Source organism: Pterocles gutturalis, unplaced genomic scaffold, assembly GCF_000699245.1.
Source record: "Pterocles gutturalis isolate BGI_N339 unplaced genomic scaffold, ASM69924v1 scaffold3219, whole genome shotgun sequence".
NCBI lineage: Eukaryota > Metazoa > Chordata > Aves > Pterocliformes > Pteroclidae > Pterocles > Pterocles gutturalis.
In genome coordinates this window covers 6,006-29,609 of record NW_010132925.1, presented here as the reverse complement: position 1 = coordinate 29,609, position 23,604 = coordinate 6,006, and the positions used below count along the sequence as shown (strand labels likewise).

The window sequence follows — 23,604 nt, the reverse complement described above, 5'->3', positions numbered from 1 at the left end:
TTAAAATGGATAAAGGGATTTCCTAGAGGTATAAATACCTGCACACGACCTCCCGGTACTCTGGAGCCCTCCTGTATATGTATATGCAGGTAAAATTCTGGAATAGCGTTTGAGCTGCTGTTAATCACGCAGGATCTGTTCTGTTAGAAAACACGGGCAAGTGGCTTTTTTGCCTGTTGGAGGGTATGACTTGCCAAGCATTTGCTTCATCTGACACTTTTGTACCCTTGAATTCTGACTCTTCTCCCTCTCTGCCTCTGATAATGCATCACAGCGCCGCAGAGTGCCTGCCGGTTTCTAACCATGCCACCAATGTTGTGTCTACAGGTACTTTTTAAAAATAATCTTGCTCTCAGTAACTCTCATTTGTAATGGTTTTGGATGATGGGTGTTCATTGAATTCTGCAATATTTAAAGTTTTTTATATCAATGCTATGTGTGATTGGAACTACATTTAAGTAGAAACATTTTCACAAAACTTTGCATGATGAGTAAATCTGGAAAACCCCAAGTGTTCGTGTTTTAGATAAATTTGTAACTTTCTCTAAATTTGTTACAAGATTAAGCTCAAGTATCTTACCGATACATTAACTTAGAACAGGCTCAACCACTGTCACTGTTGTTATGACTATATAGTCTTCAGCGACAAGTGTCATGTAAATTCATTAAAAGTTCATTTATTATGTAACCACAATTTAAAATAATATAAATTACTTTAAGCAGGAAATGTATTTTAAACAGGTCAGGTCTAAATAATATTTGGGGAAGCTTTCAAGAAGCAAAAACATTGCTTTACAAAGCATATTGCATAGTGAATCAAGATACATTTTTAAGTGCAGCGTTCAAATTGGTAGCAGAAGTCTCATCAATATTTTTGAATTTTTTGTGTTTGTGTATATAATCCAATTAATTGCATTTAAATACTAGGACTATGTAGTCACTGAACTGTCTGAGAGAGAGCCAGAGAAAGAGAGTTTTCTTGCAGCCTTAGACCTGCAGAAGTGGGATTCTGGAATACAGGAATTGTTGATGAAAAGCTTTCAGGAACAGAAAAAAATAGTTTTGATTTATTTGAAGTTGCATTAAGGTAAGAATATTATTTCGAGTCTTAACAAGAAATGTCTTCCCCTGAAAGGCATTGCTAACAAAACATTTTAATAATAAGAAAAAGCATGTAAGTAATGAAAACTGAGCACTAGTGATAGATATCAAGATCCTATATGTTTAGCAGGAAGCTCAAAATATCCTAATAAGGGTATTTGTTAGTAGTGGTAGTAGGGAAGAGGAGAATTTACATTTTATATGAGGTCAAATTTATGTATCTGTATCATAGTACTATTTTCTAGATTCGTAACAAAAAATATATGGTGATAGCCATCCAAGAGCATTTGCTCATCTGCTTCAGATTTGGGTTTTGATATTTTGTAGTTAGCACCCAAGAACGTATACCACTGCAGTCCCTGTGAATTTTGTTTGCAGGATCACATCTAGCACATCTGACTCTTTGAGAATGGAAGCAGTGACAGAGGGTGCTAACTATAATGAGTAAAGGTTTATAAATTTAATACATAGATTTAAAAATTGTAATAAACAATGCCATTCTGGTGAAAGCATAGAAGGAGGATTTGTGCACAAAGTAGATGTGAAAGAATTTTTAATAATAACTTATGTTAAATGTTAAAATTTTTAAAATTCGTGTAACAATTCTACATCAGAAAATAGAAGTGAATATACTTCAGTTCAAATACTGTACCATGTTGTTCAGCTGTTTTTCAGTAGTATCCACAAGAATGTAATTATTATTTAATTTAAATAGTGTCATCCTCACTATTTATTTTTAAATCCTTATTAGCAAGTTGAAAATGTTATTTTATGCATAAAAATTATACTCTATGGACTACAAAATAATAGAAGAAAAACCACCAGTCAACACTTCTATCTTATCTCAAGAGAAAAGTTGCATTACTCTAAATGTATTAGTGTTATTAATGCAATCTTTATCTTGAGTGCATTTACACTAGTAAAAGCATGCCTGTTTTACTAGATTTTGTATCTATAGAAGTTTATCTAAACAGGACATTTTACTGTTATAATTACTGTAGTAAAAAAACCAGAGATTCTAATCCCTAAATAATTGTATTGTTTTGAACAACCTGAATGTGTGCCCTAAAGTGCAGCTTTACCTATGTGAATGTTCAGGAATATGATTTTTTAATATTATACTTCATAGCAGTTGTTAGAGGGGACAGTATACATATTTCTGTGCCTACTTATGCATAAAAAACCACCTATATCTCTCATTTTGCATTCAGTAACAAATTATGTGATTCTTGAAGCAGTGGTGATTATTGAGCACAGATCTGAAACACCCCTGTAAAAGCACTAGGGATAAATTAATTGTGTGTTTGTCTGTGCTGATGATGGAAAATCTTGATTTAGGCCCAACATTTTAGAAGAACCTAGAGTCTATTGTCCTGTTTCCCTACCACCCCACCAAAGCACTCTGAAATGTTTTTGGTGGCTTGACACTTAAAGCAAATGTCCAACACTGCTACCTTTGGAAAACCAGGTCTTAGGCATGCATAAAATACTACCTTCCTTGATGCCTCTGTTCACTGTGGGGTTTGCATGACAGCAAAGGCAATAAATTTTCTGGGAACACAGAGCAAGTTTTTGTGTAAGATTAAATTAAATGGTCTGTCAGATTTGGGTGGGGATAGGAACCAGTCTCCTCCTGGAGAGTTCAATACTTCCGTTGCTCAGCAGTATATGGAAACTGGGTTATGCCCGTAGGTTGTATTAAAAACAATGCATCAAGACCACAGCATGACAGTTTCTGGTCTTGGCTCGGAGAGTATCTCACTATTTGTCCTGGCAGTCTTGTCTGGTGCGACCTGGCCATGTGTCTGGACTTCCTGCAGTGTTAACCCGCGGGTTATGGCCCGTAGTTAAATGCTTATTGAATGTACATAAAAACTGCATATAAGTATATTGTCTGCCTCTGAACTTAAATGCTTTGTCTTGAATCCTCATACATTTTCTTACCAGTCCTGACTGTTTTGTCTTTGATCCAAATTCCTATATGCTCCTGTATCCGCTTTGTGATGATGACTTTGGGAAACACTTTGGCAGGCCTTCATTACTCTGTACCTTCCTGTCATTATGGAAATCAACCATCTACCTATGGGGTGATGGCAGGTAAGAGACACACTCACAACTGGGTGAGCTATTAGCATGTTGATTTTGGTCGGCTTTCCTTTAGAAAGACTGATTCAAGACAGTTGCTTAAAGAAGATGGGACTGGGGCTAAGGCACTAGAAAAGGGATTAGGAAATTAGGGATCAGTGCCCAGTTTCCCCAAACCTCTGCATCTCTCAGAAAATCACTCTGTATCTTATTTCTCTCTACAAGACTGGACAGTGATGCTCTTTTTGCTTGCCCATGTCCATTTCCCCTGGTGACCATCACTTTTTGATGGACCAGGAGTGATGTACCTGATATACTTGTGTATTACTAGTACCTGGGTTGATGGACCCCTGATCGGAGCTATAAAAAAAAAGAGGTGGCATAATGGAAGAATAGCTGAATTCAGTGGGCATATCATACAGATGATTGTGGATTTTTACACTTTTGAATTTATACTAGCATCCTGCTCAGTTTTCCATGTCCCAGGCTGAGTAAGAAAGAGGAACTGTTATTCCATGCACGTTCAAGTAGCAGTCAATGACATAATGCCATGAACCAAATTAATAGAACTCCCAGGAAATAATTGTGACTCAGAGCTAATCCAAAATCAAATTCAGCATTTTATTTCACTTAAGAATTAAGGAAATATTAGAGTAAGTCAGCATAGATTAATAGATCTGTATAGGGATTTTTTAGGGAATAGAGAGTAGACTTCCTTCATGGTGTAAAAATGTCCAAATGCTCCCATTTCATTGTGCATTTACATGCCTGTTGCAAACATTCTTGACGTTGTTCAGATCCCTGGGAAAAGTCCATAGGTATTAAACAAAAAGTATTACTCAAAAATTTGTTTTCTTTCATTCCAAAATAGATACATCTTTATTCTTCTCCTTTCTTTTAACCCTTACTTTTTTTTTAGGCATCAAGCCTGCAACTCCCGAGATGCTATCAGCAAGTCTCTCCCAGAGTCGCATTTTACAGACATGCAGCATGCCACACCCCAGTGTGGTAAATGGTGTCAGCACCTTGCAAAGCAAGTCCTTCTCTTTAGTCTTTATTCTTTGAGAGGTTCCTTTTTTTGTGGTTGTTCTGTGTGAAGCGTATAAAATATACCTATGGGGTTAAAATCTCAAACTCTGGTGAGAGCAATAGGAGTGAAGACAAGAAAAGTAAATGGAGGAAGGGGTGGGAGGTAAATGAAGTTCTGGCTTGTGCTACAAAGTTTTGTGTAATTTAGAAAACTGGGAAGGATGTCCTGAGAACCTGGAATTTACTGGCTGCTCCAGATACACTGAAGAGTGTCAATATTTCTCCAATGACTTTTTTTTTTCCCCTTCAGGTCAGAGACTCTTTAGCCAATATCTAGTGAAAAACCAGCCTCCACTTGTAACTGAATCTCTGTGCTAAGTCTGATATTTGTGCACAAAAGGTAGCATGAGACAGCTTTGTTTTCTCCTTGAGCAATTTCTTTTTAAGCCAGAACTGTCATTCTTAATGTGTTCTGGTTTTTTGTTTTGTTTTGTTTTCCTTGAGCTCTTAGCTGTGTACTTTCCTCAAAAAATAATTTATGCTAAAGTTAAACCAAGATAGTATCTTGTCTGAGCATCAAATGGTATTTAATGGAAATCTTATTTGTACCAGAAAATAGACTGGCACAATTTAGGTGGCTCAAAATGACATAGATCCATCAATCTTGTTGTGCCGCTTAATTCCAGCTGAGGCCTTGGATTGTTATTTGTTTAAGGCTGGACCATTTACCGTCTCATTTAAGTGCATCATAGTTTGCTATGAAATAGGAAGGCCATGGCCTGTGAAAGTGGATGTTGGTCTGTTTTCATGTATGGGGACAAGAGAGAGATCCTATCTCCTAGGATATCCTCACTTTTGGACATTTTTTCATATGTTATATAATAAATATTACAGACATGGATCATGAGATGAAAAAGGCATGTTTTTATTGTGTAGTGGTAAAGAATTACTGCTCTGTGTTTTCTTTTTGGTGTCACTCAGGTAGCCTGACCCCTTGCCTTTATAAATTCCCGGAGCACGCCCTGAGTGCCAGCTCCTGTGCCCTGGGCCATGGCTTCACGCCCATGCACCAGTCCCTCCTCACAGATGATCCCAGCGCTGCAGACTTCAAGCAGGAATTTCGCAGAAAAAGCAAGTCTGTCGAAGAGCCTGTTGACATGGACTCCCCTGAAATCAGGGAACTGGAGAAATTTGCTAATGAATTTAAGCTGCGGAGGATTAAGCTGGGTATGTGCTTTATGTCCACAAACAAAAGGCTGAAAAATTCCAGTGAAAGCCCAATGGTTTCTGAATGTTTCACAGTCTAGCCTCTGCAGTTGTCTAATCATAACTCTAATCCTGCCTTGCACTGACAAACTTTCTCCATTCCTAGAAGACTTGCACAGAATTAATGAACTTCAGCTTTTTGCAAATTAGTACGCAGAAAGTGACTTTAAATTTTCCTGCCCTTAAATTATTTGTCCTAAGTGCAGAGTAAATTATTGGTGTTCATTAAATCACAGTCAGTTGCATTATTCTGCACAGCCACAAATTTTCTGCAACTTAGGGCAGCACGTGCTCTAACTTCTTGTATCCATCCTTCTCCCCATGAAGTGCTTCATGTGATAGTGCAATGTCATTTCAGTACACAACAAGGATTACACCCATGGTGAATCTTTCATACCATTAGGAAGCTATTCTTCCTGGTTTATTTTCTTGTGCCAAGACACAGGTACAGCAGTAACTGATATCTTTCTTGCTGTCTGATAACTACTGGGACTGATGCGAGATGGATTGCATTAGAGGGTCTCTGGTGAGGTGTTTGTCTTTCTCAGGACAATCTTAGCTGAGGACAAAGGTGGACTGAGCCCTGTCTTTCTCTCTTGTAGGGGACAGAGATACATTGCAAACCAAAAGCCTGTGTCACCCTTATTTGAACTATACTGAAAAAAAAAACAAAAAACAAACCAAAACCCAAAATATTCAGAGCTGCAGATTTATCCCACTTATGAATATTGGGTAGTCTGAATGAAGAATTGCAATTTTGACATTATCGCTTATAACATTACATTGTATCATTACAAAACAGGTGATCCTTCTAGCTTTATAAATGTAAAAAATTACAAGGTTATTACAGGTATCTATGCTTTAGCTCAACGGCTAGGAGGCTAGTGTTTTCCATTTCCAGTGTAATAACAAGGACTGAAACAAAAATGTAAGGTTTAATATAGTATTTGCAACTTGGTCAGTTTTGCTATATATCATGCATTTCATGTTAGCGACAGAAATTGAAAGGTTTGCTAGGCCCCGTGCTGTTAATCACTGTAATTATTACTGCTTCTTCATCCTGAATTTGTGAGGGAACAAGACTTCCTCTGATGAAAGCAAATGACACAGAGCCTGTAATACCGGGCCTGATGCTCTGATGGGAAAAATGCAATTTGCACAGGAAAACTAATCTGAGGTTGAGCTTTACAAGGGAAGACAAACTTAATATGGGCTGTGAGTCTGAGACTGAGAGACAAAGTTAGTGCAATCAAAATGTAGGTAAAAAAGCTGCCTCGTGAGACATTCAGCATCTAAAGTGTCGGTTCTGATGCAGAGGCAGAAAGGGAGGACGATGAGCCAGAACTCTGAATGTGGCAGATACACATCCAGAGCACTGGACAGGAGCAGCTGTTACAGAGTCAGTGTCTGCATGGAAACTGCAGCATTTCTCTGGTTGCTTCAGCCTAGTGTTTGCAACAAACAACAGGAGACCAGTGGTGCCACCTGGGATTAGTTTATTGCCATTGCACCATCTGTAGAAAGAAAGACATGGGGTGTCTGGATCCCTCTCAAATCTCTAATCTCAGGGTGTAGAACTCCACTACGTCAGTGTAAAACTCCAGTGAAACCAACAGGAGACTGAACATGTCTCTGAGGTGAGCTCAGAGTCAGTCACAGAGACCTCTGCAGAAAGCCCATCCTGAAGACACGGCAGACACACATTCATAAGGGTTGGCAGTGAAAAGCTAAGCGTCTCAAGGAAAGTAATTCCTTCTAGAAAGCTCCAAAGTTACTTTTTACTCTTTGTTTTTGACAGGTTATACACAAACCAATGTTGGAGAAGCACTGGCTGCTGTGCATGGCTCTGAATTCAGCCAAACTACTATTTGCCGGTTTGAAAACTTGCAGCTGAGTTTCAAGAATGCATGCAAACTGAAATCGATACTGTCCAAGTGGCTGGAGGAAGCAGAACAAGTAGGAGGTAGAGAATTGAAATCCTCTAAATACTGATTTGCATTTAAACCAGACTTCTATATATATGTTGAAGGACTAGTATGTGTCTTCTGAAGATTGAAGTGTTTGTTTTACCAGCTTTAACTACTAAGGTGTGCTTATATTAAATTTTGGTTATCTTTTTTGGGTGAGCAAGGAGGGGTAAACTGAAATGTGTTGAGGGTACAGAATAGCAGAAACATAACTTGGCATACTAGAAGTAATTTATTTCCGTTCCATCCCAGCAAACCAGCTCCACTCCTGTAGCATAAGTCAGAGCTATTACTAGGTTCTGCAGGACAGCCCATTTAGCAGTGTGTGCAGATTTTTCATTAGTAAAGGACTCTTCCTTCCAACCTCTGCCACACAAGATGTGTCCATGAGGGAAAGGATTTGAGTTCAGCTGAGGCAGTGGTCTTTAAACCCTGAAGGAGAACAGGACAGCATAGAAGTTTTTGATGCAACCTTTTTGCTGCTAGAGGATTTCCTTCCTTTTGCCCAGTTACTTTCCAGTTGCAGGAAGAGTCATGGGATTCACTGGGCAAAGTGTAGTTTAGAACAGGTTGGTTGGTTTAAAGGAAATGTGCTGGCTGTCTTAAAGAGCAGCCTTTTCAGCTGGATGAATTGTGATGCTGGGAAGCAGTATGCCTGGAGGTGACAGCAAAAGCCAGGACTACCACTGTGCAGCAACTCATCTAGCATGGGAAGAAAGAGAAGGTGATCGTGCTACCTTTTGGATTTTCCATTGTATTCAACAGTAGGAAACGTTAAAATGAGGCTTCTGCCACACACTTCAGTTTCCTTTGAACCAAATGTGGAAAGTTCTTTCCCCTGTAACTGCATCACAAACCAGAGGCTCTCCTCATGTGGCCAGCGCATTGCAAGCATCACTTGTGAGGCGGTTGTGGTGGGTAGCAGCTGCTGACCGCTCGAGCTGCAGGGCAAGATCGTGCAGGCAGTGGCCTCTGAGAAGGAAGGGGGGGGACTGGTCCATCAGAAGAGGCAGGCAGATGAATAAATTGGTTTGGGGGCCAAGGCTGTATTTCTGAAGAAAGAGAGTGAGGTAGCCAAGGGGTATGGAAATTGACTTCGTCTCCGTAGACTGTACCCCACAGGGTAGGAGAAAGAAGGTATGTTAAAGGAGGGGGCTGAAGTATGGTTCTTCAGGTTCATAGGCACTCAGCCAGCACTGTTTGCAGCTTTACCAGTGGCACACCATGTTTTCTTATAACCATTTGTAGCAGGAGGTACAACAATGACCAACCATCTTAAAGAAATAAGTGCTCCTATGTGTGGTGTTGCTCTTACTCAGTGGCATTATCTGTTACGCTTTCTTCTGTCTTCAAAGAAAGGGACTTTTTTTCTGGAGATTATTGTCCTTGCTTTCCATTGTCTGTGGAAGGTAACCACCACGTTTTGTTTTGTTTTTAAAACAGCTTTATACAATGAAAAAGTTGGAGTGAATGAGCGGAAGAGGAAGCGCAGAACCACCATAAGGTAATAAATATTTAGGGCATTACATGTTAGAAGCCACTTTGTCTAAGATGCTTATTTTTCTTGGGTTAAAAATCAAAGTGTTATTTTCTATTAATGAATCTCTATAGCTAGTGTCTCAGAATGTTTCACTATTTTGAAACATTCCAGTGAAAAATAACAGAATAAACCTCCAAAACTCCAATTAGCTCCAAATATACTACTTTTCCCAATTAAAGATTTTTTCAACACACAACAACACATTTTAATATGAAAAAAAAAATTGTTACAATTCTGCACAAATTTTATTATATCTACGTAGTGAATAAAGGATCAGAGTACCCTTGTTTCATTTTAGGAGGTTCTACATTATACCATTATTTTGACAGAGAATTGAGGTCTGGGAAGTCTGAGGGCAATTTTTCACATGTACTATTGCATCCCTGTCCCCATTCTCTGTCACTGGATTCTCTGGGGTTCCCAAAGAAAAATTTTTTGAGCTAGCTAAAAGATAAAAAAGGGAACTTTCTTCTCCTGTTTCAAACATCTCTGGTGGCCAACATCTACCCTCTATCTAGCCCCAACTCCATATGGAAATCAAGTAGGCTGGTAAATCATATCACAAAAACAATTACCAAACAGGCAAAATGAGAACATGGGGTATTTCCTTCTCCTTTAGGTATTCCAGACTCTTCTTTGGTGAAGAAGAATTCATTCAGGAAGCCCCCAAGGAGCTGTAGTATTCTTCTACAGGAAGGGAATTTTTCTGCCTCTGAGCACAACTCTGTTGCTTTCAGGCCCTACCTATTACAGTGAAGTGCCTATTTTTTAATCAGGGATCATTCCCGATGTGCAGTGCTACCTCCCGGAGCCATAGGCTGCTCTGTTGTCCCACAGCCACAATATGTACCTTGTCCTCTCACATTCAATTTGAGACTTGTTTTTTGAGTCATAGAATCATAGAATAGTTTGGGTTGGAAGGGACCTTTAAAGTCCGGCCCCCTGCAATGAGCAGGGATATCTTTAACTAGATCAGGTTGCTTACAGCCCCATCCAGCCTGACCTTGAATGTTCCAGCATCCACTGCTTCTCTGGGTAACCTGTTCCAGTGTTTCAGCACCGTCATCGTAAAAAATTTACCATCTTTTAGTTTAAAACCATTGCCACTTATTCTTTTGCAACAGGTCCTACTAAAAAGTTTGTTCCCATCTTTCTTATAAGCCTCCTTTATGTATTGAAAGACCACAACGAGGTCTCCCCAGACCTTTCTCATCTCCAGGCTGAAGAACCCCAACTCTTTCAGCCTTTCTTCATAGGAGAGGTGGTCCATACACCTGATAATTTTTGTGGCCCTCCTCTGGACCTGCTCCAACAGGTCCATGTCTTTCTTGTTGCTGAGGACTCCAGAGCTGGATGCAGTAGCCCACGTGGGGTCTCAAAAGAGCACAGTAGATGGGGAAAATCATCTCCTTTGACCTGCTGGTCATGCTTCTTTTGATGCAGCCCAGGATACGGTTGGTTTTCTGGGCTCTGAGTGCAAGTGCACATTGCTGGCTCATGTCCAGCTTTTCATCCACCAGCACCCCCAAGTCCGCCGTAGGGCTGCTCTCAATTTGTTTACCCCCCAGTCCGTATTGATTCTAGGGGCTGCCCGCACCCAGGTGCAGACCTTGCATTTGGCTTTGTTGAACTTCATGAAGTTCACATGGGTTCACTTCTTCAGCTTGTCCATGTCCCTCTGGATGGCATCTCACCCCTGAGACATGTCAAACTTTACCACTCAGCTTGCTGTCATCTGCAAACTTGCAAACTCGATCCCACTGTCTATGTCATTGATGAAGATATTTAACAGTACTGGTCCCAGTACGGACCCCTGAGGTACACCACTCGTTCACTGATCTCCATCTGGACATTGAGCCGTTGACCAGTATGCTCTGGATGCAACCACCCAAACAATTCTTTATCCACTGAACAGTCCACCCATCAAATCCATATCTCGACAATTTAGAGAGAAGGATGTTGTGGGGGACTGTGTCAAAGACCTTACAGAAGTCCAGAGAGATGACATCTGTAGCTCTTCCCTTGTCCACTGACGCAGTCACTCCATCATAGAAGGCCACTAGGTTGCTGAGGCAGGAATTGCCCTTACTGAACCTGTGCTGGGTGTCTCAAGTCACCTCCCTGTCCTCCATGTGCTTTAGCATAGCTTCTAGGAGGATCTGTTCCATGATCTTGCCAGGCACAGATGTGAGGCTGTCAGTAGTTCCCAAAGTCCTCCTTTCTACCCTTTTAAAAGATGGGTGCACCGTTTGCCTTTTTCCAGTCACCGAGTACTTCACCTGACTGCCATGACTTTTCAAATATCACAGAGAGTGGCTTGGCAACTACATCAGCCAGTTCCCTCAGGACTCTGGGATGCATCTCATCAATCATAGTGCTTTTGATATAAGGAATAAAATGAAGATGTGATTTCCCTCTGACTTTTGAATCAGGCATTCCTCTGAGGGGATGTTTCTCAATTAGGAGTGAATTTTGGATGGGAGATGCTTCATAGCTCATTTGCTCATCACAGCACTTCACAAGGGATGAAGCTTTACTCTTGGGGTGCCAGTTTCTCCTCTTAGCTTCTCTACAAGCCAGAGAGGACTTGAGCGGCAGTGCCAAGACTTTGCCCAGTTTATGCAGTATGGCCTGCATGAGAGCTGTGTGTTGAGAGCATTCCTGTCCCAGGTGTTTTCCCCAGGCTAGTGGAACCTATTGAAGACTGTTCATCCAACATTGTGGGGTTTAGTGTTGTTTTGTAACAACTGTTGAGAAAACCTGTACTCATATTAAGCATTTTTTAATTATTCGGGCTTTTACATCTAACCCCACTGCACTGGGATTATCCAATATAGCAGGTTGTCAAGGGCACAGATAATTGAGGGGAAGTTCAGGATCAAATCCCATATAGTAAGAAAATATTAATTGTTCCTTTGAAGGCATATAGGACCTCAGTTTGAAGACCTGAAACTAAGCAGGGAGATGGACTTTATCTGAACTGCAGCCTCACTCTTAGAAATTCTTAAGTGGATGTTTGAAGGCAAACTAGACGTAAAACAAAAAAACAAAAGTCCCACAAACTAAATTAGATTAGTCATAGTCCAAGCAAAAGCTATTTAATTTGAATTTGTGGAAGCTATTTTATTTTATACTTTGATCAAAACCTAAGAAGCTGTTAGTCAAAAATAATTATGTTTCTATACTTCTGTGTGTGCAGAACACCATGCTATTAATTGGGTAGTTTTGATATCAGTAGTAAATATTGCAAAATCGACCTGTAAATTAAAAACCAACAACATATTACACATGTAATAATGAAATAACTAGAAGTCCAGCAGATACTTCATATAGATCTGTAACAGAAATACCTGCACCTAATTTCCAGAACAGTGCATGAAGTGCCCTCTTGTGCCCAAAGAAATTACAGCTACTGCTGAAGCTACTTCTTGGATGCATCCTGGTGGCACAGAAGCATATTGCAGATACTTTGTGTAACATGAACAGGAAGCAAATTCTATCTGACAATAAGGAAAGATAGTAGTTTTAACTTATTTATTTATTGAACCACTCAACTTTGGTCGCTGCTGACTCTGAGGAATAGACTAAGGCAGACTTGTAGAAAATGTGATGATTGCTAAAACAGCTTGCCACAATCTCTGTGATTTCTAGGAATATGCTAGTGCCCCCTCTGTAACAAAATGAGATGCAGAGCTTGATACAACATAGAGCATTTCCCAAATTGTAAGTGATGGAGCTCTTCCCATTTGTAAACACAAGTGATTTGATACAAACAGGTAATGCCAGGTAACGTGCATTTGCTGACACTGTTGACACTATGACACTGCTGTGACTGGGGCAGAATGGGTGCTCAGGCTTGTTCTAATTCCTGTGATCCCATTCATGTCCAGTCAGTAGCTGTACCTCCTAGAGAAGCATAAATATTTCATGATTACCACTGAAATTGTACCAAACTTGATGTTAGTTTTGCCTTTAAAATACTCTGGGCTGAAATCTGCATGATGTGATGCTGCTCAGTGTACTTTACAGTGTACTTTAAGCTCTGTGGGTTTCCTTTACATAGAAAAAGAGGAAAACAAACCAAGTCACTACCTTCAGTGCTCTTACTTGACCTTTCTCCTGAGCTAGTGGTGAAAGCCTGAATGTGTCAGAAAAGTTTTTAAAGGTAAAATTTTATCCCTTTATCCAGTATTGCTGCCAAAGAAGCCCTAGAGAGGCACTTTGGAGAACAAAGTAAGCCTTCTTCACAGGAAATTATGAGGATGGCTGAGGGGCTCAATCTTGAGAAAGAAGTTGTGAGAGTCTGGTTTTGCAACAGAAGACAAAGGGAAAAAAGAGTGAAGACAAGCTTACATCAGAACGCCTTTAGTTCTATTATCAAGGATCATCATGAATGCCGGTAAAGCTTTTCCATGTATGCATGTGGATTGCTGTTTTGCTATTTGTAAATATTGTAAATAGCATGTTGTTTTTAAGAAAAAAAAACCAACCAAAAACCAGTGAAACACTTGTTTCTCTTAGAAGCTAGCCAGCTTCTGATGTAGTGTGTTGTGGAAGACCCAATCTTAATGTAAAAGGTTGGAAACAAAATAAATGCTACTGCATATATTTAAAAAGTTGGAGGTCTCTGCTTAACTGCAAGGAACCTATTACACATTATTCAAATAGAAATACTTTCCAAATTGCCCAGGTACTTGCAGATTCCCTGTGATGTGCCTTTCTTGCGTCTGCAGTACATTTAGTGATTAATGGAGACCCCTGTGTAGCTACCCTAAGCATCAGGAAACAAAGCGTCTGTTTTGTACGTGAAGAAAGGTTACAGAGCTTGATACCAGCAGCTATAGTATTAAAAGTTATCTTGCCCCTGCATGTCCATGCATGTGCTTTACAGCCCCCCAGCTCGCTAACTGTGCTTACCTTTGCGAGATTGTAAGCCATCAGGCACATGGTAGGGTCCCATCTCCAGTGATGAATGCTGAATACCAGCGAGAAACTAGAACTTTGAAGAAGGTAAATAAGCGACCTTAAACAAGCAGTGGTGACACTGTTGCGTATCTAGTTACAGCCAAGGGTGGGATATACCCATTGGATCTTGTGGGACTGCCACTAGATCTGAGAGCCAGGTAGAGGAACGGTAGCTGAAGACGTCCCTTTCCAAAGGATGGCTCAAACTCAGCTACCCACTCACAACAGCTGCACACCTGAGTGAATCATTTCAGGTAAATTCCTTGGGTAAGTTCAGGACAAAACCATTAGAAATGTGCCATAACCCCTGTCATTATTTATGGTATAGTAAGCTTACCAGTACGGAAGTGTCAACACTGTTTCTACTGTGTGATCTGTCTCCCTGTAACACTTGACTGCCTTAAACGTGTGCCAAGTAGAAGTGACTTTTTTTAAAATTCTTGTTATCAAAGACAATTCTTGCTAATTTATTATATGCCTTAAAGTTTGATTTGAATAAACTGAGCTATAAAAATTGGGACACAATTTACCTTACTTTAAGACTTTGTGACTTGAGGGGGAAAAAAATTAGCAAATTATCAGGGTTTTTATTACTTTGGGCTTTCTCTGCATTGTATTTTTTTTTTTGATTGAATTCATGTGTGGACATACTTACACCAGAGATAGTCTGTTAATCTAAAAAGAGAAAAAATGAAGGCCCTTGCACCCTGAAATAAGTATCCACACAAAGCATTTATTGCATTGCACGTTCCCACTAAAACCCCACTAGCTAAAAATAATCCCTTACTTGTCATCCTCCAGCCTAAAGAGATAATCGGGGGGAGGAGGAAAGAAGTGGGGAGCAGTGCCAGAGCTCCACCTATCAGAAAGCCAGGCACTGAGAAACTGAATTAACGACTACAATACTCACCAGGGATAGATTATCCAGCCATCTCATTAGCCCTGCTCATTGTTATTAGAACAGCCCATTACCATATATGTATTTTTGACTGTTTTCCCAGGACTGAAATTGAGTACACACAAGTAGTAATGGCCAGATAAATTTTATTTTTCCATAAACAGACTTGATGATTTAGAAAATGTCTAGATAATAGGCCCATAGAATGCAAAAGGAGCTTAATGATCAAGACCACTTAGAAGCAGTGTGTACAAGTTAAGTGCTCTCTCTCTAGTGTACATTAAATTATCTCTGATATCTATTACGGTGACCATAGGCATATTCAGCTATGGAAATTAGGCTCCCTGATTTAAAAAAGAAAAAAATACGGATGAATGCATTTGCTATAACCCTCAATTTAGAAGACATCTTCAATTTAATAACTCAAAGGGGAGAAATTGTGCTATGTACTCTCTTCAGGTTGTTCTCATCACTAGCACAGCTCACCTACTACAGCAAAGACCAAGCCTTAGCCTTTATTCACCACATGTCTATTGACAGCTCATGAGCTGTCCAAAAGGATGAAAGATAAACACAGTTGAGAAGATTAGTACTCAACGAAGGTGGTGGCATGCAGTTGTGTACCTTTGATGTTACGTGATCTCATGTTATGTATGTTAAAACTGATATATATAAAATTTATTTACATTCTAAGTTATCTTCTTAATTATAAAAGGCTTCCTAGAAATGTTACAAGCCTGTACTTCCCAAACCCCCCCATCCAATAAAGTATTCTTATACATTTGGTATTCCAGTTAATGTTTTTTTAATTTTTTTCAGTTGTGTATCATGCTGATGTGCTTATTCATTTTAGCACATTCATTAACTATTAGTTAATTCAAGAGCAGACTTACCATAATATTGTGATTTCTAGTCTTACAAAAAAGTCTTACAAGTGAAGGCTAATTGCAGAAGCATAGCAAAATAAAATGAAAGGTGACACATAATGCCATTTTCTTGCAAACAAATGACAGAAGGCTAGGGGGAGGAAGCAGCCATTATTTAAACACATCTAGCTGTTGCCACAGAAATTACCGACAAATTAGAACAGAACTGTTTAAAGAGAAAAAGCTGTATGAAATCAATTTGATGTGCTGCAGCTGTAGCCATTATCCTTAGAGAAGGTGGCCATTCATTTTTTTCTGTAGGAACAACTTAGTCACTGGGTAATTGCCATCAGTCACTCTTCATTGGAAAAAAAACCCCTAGATAAGACTTCTGAGAGGTAACTTGATAAACCTGCAAGCAAGAGTTTAGTTGGCCATTTGACTAACATGGGCTGCACTATTTTTCTTTGAGATGCTTGTGCAGTGGTTTGTTGGTTTTCTGTTTTTTGGTTTTTTTTTTTTTTTAATGTTGCTCTTACTCTTCCCATTGTAACTTTAGGTAGGGTGTTAAAACTAGAATAGAGGACAAAATGACATTATGATTTGTAAATCTGTGGTTCACCTGTTTCTGAAGTACTGTGTAGCATCCGTCCCTCTTGTCTGAAGGATAAGCAGACCTAGAAAAGGCCCCTATACAGGCAAAGCCTATGATCAAAGGTAAGATAAATGGTTAAGCTACTGTCTCTCTTCTAGATTTAATGTGTGTGTATCAAATGCTACAGAGGTCTACTGAATTGTGAACTGTATTGACAGGTTGGATGGAGGCAGGCTGTTCACAGTCTTGCCTAATGTAAGACCTAGGAGTAAACACGTGAAGCTGCAAAGAAGCTTAAGAAAAAAATAAAAGCAGTGATTCTTAATGTGGTAGGGATTAGATCTGTGTAACTCCTCCACTAAAAAAGGTGGGTGCCAGAAGTTTACTTGTGTGGATAAGTTCACAGATGAGAAAGCCACTCAAAGCTGTTGTACATAGAGAAATTTATGTATGGCTCTGTAAGTGCTCTAAATTGAAAATAATAGTTAGAGGTTGGAAGAGTATTAGTGGAGGAAGCGTTACCTATGTTTATCTTGTTCTCATATTTTCCAGAGCATTGTTTATGGGCATGTATGGAGTAGGATTCTGGGTGAGATGGACCTTGGTCTGCCCCAGTAAGGCCATTCTTAGGTGCATGCACACTTGCATTGCTCTTGGACGGAGGACTTTAAGATTCAGCTGCTATTAAGGTGTCAGAAAGGATAAAGGAGTTTAAGAATTGAGTGGGGGTTTTTTTTGAGTCTGCTAAGAGTAATTTAAAAGGAATTTGTTTCTAAGTAGGGGACTCAAATCTGTTATAGACAGCTACAACATATTAACTATAAATGAAATAGACAGAAGCAAGCCTGCAAACCTACAACACTTCTTACTCTGCTACTGAAAGATTATTATACAGATTAAAGCTGCAGGACTTCAAAGATAACAGAAAGATGGGATAGCCATTGACAGTAGCTCTAGTTCAGCAGACTTACTGAGGCCAAAAAGCAATGCCATTATTACTGTTCATCGAAAACCCCACAGAAAGAGGAAAGAATTCAGAATTATGCCAACTTCTGACAGTCATCGAAAGGATAAAGTGCACCCTTCACTCAGAAAGGACACAAGCCTTGGTGTTCAACTAAAATACAATCAATCAGCAACATTTTATACCTAGACAATTTCATATCATGGTTTCTCCTTCAATGCCTAAGAGCAGTACTTGGGCACTCAGTTACAGACAGAAGAGAAAGCAAACTTAAACAGAACATTCAGTAAAGACTTGCTTGTGGGCCTTTGACTTAATCAACTATAACAAATATTATGCTGCTTTATAGCTCAGGTCAAAGGAAAATTTATCAGAGCTAACAGAACTCCAAAGAAAGCCCACCAAGATGTATAAGACTAACCCTACAGAGGACAAAGACATTGTGGAATAAAAAGCCTTTTATTAGATTTTTACAAAATAACTTGTAAAAAAAAAAAAGAATATTCACCTCATATCAGATATATGCAATATATAAACTTACACATTCCTACCCACTACCTCACAGATTCATAGTTTGTCCATTACTTCCTTCAAAGAGAAAGAACACCTCTATGCCAAAAACCAGGTGAAGGCTCACTTGTTTTTCCTTTCTCCGCTGACTTCAATCCTAAAAAGCAGATGGTGTGACAGCAGTAGAGTCGTAGAGGTTATGGTTTCCTGCTACACTTTCTCTAGCAGCAAAGTCTCTTTATGAAGTTTGTCCTCCCACAGTTATCTTGGTCTCACTCTGTGAGGTATTTTGCTTTTCTCTTTTTAAAGCCAAGATGATTTTGTTGTTTCTGGTCAATGAACAGCCCCACTAATTCAGCAAAACCTTGGGACAAATAATTTCCAGCAGAATAAGGGCTGAGGAACTTCGTATCATCTGGGAAGACATAACTGGGAACTGCATTCTCAGACTTTGTCATGTGTTTATCAACAGTTCTCATCTCATTAGCCCAATGCATTCCATTTAAGGCTAGAACAATACTGATGCAGTTCAGAGACCACAGAAAAGTCTTCATGGAGCCAGAACACTTTTATTACAGTGCTTAGACAAGTAATTATCATGTATAATTCAAAATTGTTTCTCAAAACTAAAATTTAGATTTAGCTTATCAATGTGATCAATTGCATCTTAGTAAACAATACAATTATGCACAATTACCTTCCATTAAGAAATACTGTAAAATATATACAAATATTGTTTCAGGCAAATGTCCTTTTTGCAAGTGCGCAAACTGCATTTCTGAACGTGTGCATTTCTGAACTTCAGCACTGAGTCCCATTGAGTGTACACACTGCTCTTGCCATAGTGTTCTGGAAACCTATCTTAATTACAGTTTATGTTTCAAAGATTCATTCTGAAAAAAAAATCACAAAAGTACAAGATTTATATACATAAAGGCACAGTAATTCTGTTGAAACCAGCTATGTTACAGTACAATAGAGTTCAATCAGTGCCTTTCATGCTACAAAGTTCACTAACAAATTTAAATCCTCTTCCATTAAAATTAACTGCACAAGGACGGTATCCTTCCCTTTCAGCAAAAAGAATAACCAGCTATTATTTAATCAACTCAAAAGCTGATTGAAAGAAACATGTAAAATGCTTTTTCTTTCTGCCTAAATTTGCTAGATTTTCAAGCCTATATCTCATCAAAAGAAAATAGTTGCCAGCTAAGAGCAAAGGTGAAGTTTCACGTGTGCTAAGACGACACACTAAGAATTCTTCCAGAGCAATAGTTTTATAAAAATGATATACATTATTTAGGTGCTGTCCTAGGAGGTATCACCACCAGCCACAGCACAGCCAAATTTAAAGACAGATAAGGAACTGAGACAGAAGAAAACTTTGAATTCAGAGGACAGATTCAGGTTCAGGTGTAAATGAATTTATCATTAGAACTACATTCCTGGTTGGTCAAGTGCTCAGAGCAACTCCATGTAATGGACATACCAAGTGTACTTCTCTCTCTAAATTGATTAAAAATATCCTCCCCTTTTCCTTCCCCTAGTACCAATTTCAACTTGTCACTTCTGAAGTGTCAGAGTTTTCCTAGACAGCAGTTGAACTGAAAAAGCATTTGCACTTTTTACATCTGCCTGCCGTTGAAAAATTAGGAGGCAGACTGTGAATTGCCATCAAGCTAATCAACCCCCAAAGCTTTAAGCTGTCGTTCAATCTCTTCATCTGATATGGTAGCAGCTTTTGATGTCGATGCAGATGGTAAGCCTCTGGCAGCTGATGGAGCTTTGGCCATCTAGAAGAAGACAGAAGTTTTCCTGAATCAAAATAATACATATTATGACAAGCTGACTTCCAGAATAGGACTGTAAAATAGAGGCTGCTAGAATAAACTGTTTAAAAAGAGGGAGTGAAGGGAAAGAAGGACATGAAATAGGTAAAAAATAGCCATACCTTTCCAGAGATTTCAATTCCTATCTCATCAAGTACTTGATTAACAATATCCTGGCTTTCTTCCTCTTCATCAGAAGCATCAAAAATGTCATCCAGAGTATCATTAACTTAAAAGAAATTAAAAAAAAAAAGTATATAGGAGAGGCTTTCTTATCTCTGCCTTGCAAAGCCTGTGAGCACAGCTAGAGCAACAACAGGGTAAGGCATGACTGCTTTTATAAAAATGCTTGGTTTCACCAAAACAGTTCAGTTGCTCTATTTTCCCCCTACTATATTTTAACATTTTTTAAAAACATCTTCCACCATTCCATAAAAATCCCTCTCCTCTTCCTCCTCCAAATAAGTTACAAAATTGTCAATTACTCAACTAATTTCTGAATTGCAACAATACAGTTCTGCACAGCTGAGGTGTTCACATCTTGCTCAACAATACTGTTTTGAGTCCATGCTACTTGCTATGGCCAACACAGTGGCAGGGATCAGGATAGGAAGGAGGCTGTGGTAGCAACAGCATGAAGTTTGGTATTATTTAGTTGACAGTGGACTGACGCAACCAGGAAAAAGAAACTTGCCACCCCCCCAAGAAGTTAATGGCTTAAAATAAAAAAGGAGAAAAAAACATCCTGTGCCACCACATACATAAAGCTCAGATGACCAGTAATCTCTAAATGAAACTCAACTTTTTAAGCATCCAGAAATAAAAAGTACACGCAGAACTATTAGCTACAGTATGGGCAACTATTCCAAGTGCCCCTACCAGTTTTTCTAACAAGGTTTTGAACTGGTCTCAAATCTCCTTCCCTTCCAGTATGTTCTTTCTAGAAGTATAATAGGTTTTTTGAATGAAGATAAGAAGAAATGGATTTACATATCTAGAGCTACTGAAAAGCCAAAGGCAGCCTCCCTGCTCAGATATGCATTGTTTTGTTTGCTCTTCATTTTTGCTGTCATCCTCATGAATTGTAGAAACAAAACCTCATGCATCAGTATTTCTAGACTGGTTCTACACCTTCAAGAGCACTGTGGGCTGCAGCTAGCTGTTCCCTGTAGTGCAGAACTTACTCATTTCTTCAGTCATTTCCATCTTCATGTTTTCCTTCTGGAAATTCTGCATAGTTTGTAGCGTCTTCTGTGGGTCCATTTTCTTATTAACTGCTTGCATTGTCTATTAATATTGAAAAAAATCCTTAATCATACAATGAGACATTAGTAAAGACTGATATATACATTAAGGAAGAATAAGACTTTTTTTAATGAAAAACATCTTCAGTCCAAATTTCACTGTCCTTGTCTCTTTACATCTCGCACCTAGTAAGAAATATTGCTATCTAATAGATATGCTTCTAAATGTATGCATTTTTCTTGCACTATGACCCTTCTGACCTTGTATTAGAAAAATCTGCCTGATCTAAATGAAAATAATGGGACAATATTTCCTAATTTGCAGGCTATACACTTTAAAGTAAATGGCTCTAGGTTTTTTATTCAGTAAGGTACATTTATTTGAAGCACCACTAGAGGACAGGCATTAAATTGCAGTTGTTTCTTTATGTTATAATTTAATGGAAAAATTACTTTCCTCTGAGAAGTAAATATGGAAGTGTTCAGGAAGTACATATTAGCTTGGAGTGAATCTTTGCAATGGGCAGATATTTTTGTCACAGTATAATAAACTATACTTGTTTTACTACAAGTATGCAGTGCTGCCTTTGCAGGTACTGGTATTTAATATTGTCCTCTTTCCTAAGAAGGAAGCTACTGTATCTCTCACAGGATGTCAAAACCCATAAGCAATTCAAATGTAAAAGAAGATAAAAGAGTGGGTTAATTAAAAGGAATGCTATCAAGCTACTACAGGGGCTACTGGCTTTGTAGAAGCTCTTCTGCCTTCATGCCCGAGTTTGTTTAAAGTGATAATGTATTATGCTTCTGTCCTGGTTTCAGCTGGAGCAGTTAACTTTATTCATAGTAGCTACTAAAAGACTAATGTTACTGAATTTCAAAGACTGTGTTCATAGTCACATTATTTAAATTCAAAAAGTTGTTCTGGACTTAGAGGGTTTTGGTTCTTTAGAATTCTTTTAGAAGAGTTTTGGAGGAACACAAAAAATATTTGCAGTAAACTGATATAGAGTTTATATACCTTTAGAAAATAACGGTCAGCTGCATGATTAAAAGAAACAGTAAAGTCCAGTTAATAGGTACCTATGTGCAAAATTAGTGCCATAAATGCTACAAGTATATAGAAAATACTTCGAAAGCTTCATATTCACTCATTTGTCTTGCTTGTTGAGGCAACTGATTGCATATATTTTTCACTGATCCTTGCATGGGATTAAGAATAGTTTATAAGCTTCAAAATGAACAACTGAATACTTTTTTAAGCTTCCCATCTTGATAAGGCAAAATACACACTTGAAAGTGACCAAAAGAGTTTAACACTTTCCTCTCCAATAATGTTAAACGAACTATTCCATAGAAGTACCTTCTGTGTTTCAAAAAACATCACTTTTCTGGATGCTGGTTAATTTATTTTGTTACTATTTTTGTTTTTTCTACTGACTTAACCTTCTTAATTGGTCTAGTGACACTTTGGTTTTGAGAAATTTAATCCAAGGTGTCTCATAGATGAGAACAAGTCAATCATGTAATAATTAAGAAGCAAGATCAACTTGTTCACACGCAATACTGTTGTAGGAATACTGAGCAAGATGTTTCACTTGATCGGTTTTACAGTCAGACAAGCCCCCCTTTGTGGGTTAGTCACAGAGGATGGAAAGTTTGCTACAGAGACACAACTTTGCATCCCTGAATGGCTGATATTTGCCAACATACTGCTTCTAAAATATATCTGACAGCAAAGCTTTAGTAGTAATTACTTTCTGCACTAAGTTGCACTGCATTACTGTGTTTAACTGGCACGTAACTGGAACTAACTTGGACTGTGACAAAAGCACAACTTGTCTATAATGATGCACACTAATTCTGTTTCGTACACCTCAGGCTGAACAATCCTCCTCGCCGAAAGCAAACTCCCTATCTATCAGTACAAGGAAGTAGGGGAAAGTTCACAACTAACTTCAATAACTGGGATTTTTCACACTCTTTTATGAGATGAGATTTGTGAGAAAACTCAATGCAACACTGTCTCCTCAGAGCACGAAGAGTGAGAATGACAGGGAACTCCAGATTAGATTTCCTCTAGGAACATAAGATCTGAAGCAATAACCTACTTTTTGTACAAGCCATAAAGCTACTGTGACACACTGCTTTGATTTCTATATGAACCCTGCCCTACTTTCTCCCAATAAAAACTGCTTGTGACAAGACTTACAGGAAAGACACTGTAGAGGCATGGTTTGGGTTTTTTTGATGTACTGAAAGAGTTCTTCCAATGTTATTAAAATTTGTTTTTATTATGCAAATATTTGACAGATGTCTAGCCCAAGAAAATATGCTTAGTTAGGTGCTAACTGGCTGGGTTGACTAGATAAAAATTTCATAATATGAATCTATTTACATTTCCCTACTGTATCCTCAACACCATTTGGGGTATTAAGCATTAAGTTTTATCCTGTCAATTATCTTATATAAAATAACACAACTTAACTGGAACACCTCCCATATGAGGACAGGCTAAGAGAGTTGGGGTTGTTCAGCCTGGAGAAGAGAAGGCTCCAGGGAGACCTTCTGGCAGCCTTCCAGTACTTAAAGGGGGCTACAGGAGAGATGGGGAGGCACTCTTGATCAGGGAGTGTAGTGACAGGACAAGGGGTAATGGCTTTAAGATGAAAGAGGGCAGATTTAGATTAGACATGAGGAAGACTTTTTTTTTTTTTTTTTTTTACTGTGGGGGGGGGGAGGTAC

General features: G+C 38.8%; 2 protein-coding genes across 5 annotated transcripts in view; one reads left to right on the top strand and one right to left on the bottom strand.

Moving 5' to 3' along the window:
* Positions 1-61: 61 nt before the first annotated feature.
* On the top strand, positions 62-13,391 carry POU1F1 (POU class 1 homeobox 1). 4 transcript variants are annotated; one of them, XM_010081028.1, is made up of 7 exons: positions 62-327; positions 3,133-3,198; positions 4,106-4,219; positions 5,197-5,442; positions 7,280-7,444; positions 8,892-8,952; positions 13,178-13,391. In XM_010081028.1, exons 1-7 carry the CDS (start codon positions 186-188, stop codon positions 13,389-13,391), a joined length of 1,008 nt encoding a protein of 335 aa, XP_010079330.1. In that variant the 5' UTR covers positions 62-185. The 4 variants fall into 4 exon arrangements, with proteins under 4 accessions (XP_010079330.1, XP_010079329.1, XP_010079332.1 ...); XM_010081027.1 differs by having other exon boundaries at positions 186-327; positions 3,049-3,198; XM_010081030.1 differs by lacking the exon at positions 4,106-4,219 and adding an exon at positions 644-649 and having other exon boundaries at positions 186-327.
* Positions 13,392-19,278: 5,887 nt separating this feature from the next.
* The window catches only part of CHMP2B (charged multivesicular body protein 2B), a gene marked incomplete at its 5' end in the record, with an annotated part of 7,768 nt that continues 3,442 nt past the window's right edge, over positions 19,279-23,604 (bottom strand). Inside the window, 3 exons of the mRNA XM_010081032.1 lie at positions 19,279-19,579; positions 19,738-19,844; positions 20,800-20,902. Coding sequence (XP_010079334.1) covers positions 19,466-19,579; positions 19,738-19,844; positions 20,800-20,902 — 324 coding nt within the window. The remainder of the gene's footprint in view (positions 19,580-19,737; positions 19,845-20,799; positions 20,903-23,604) is intronic.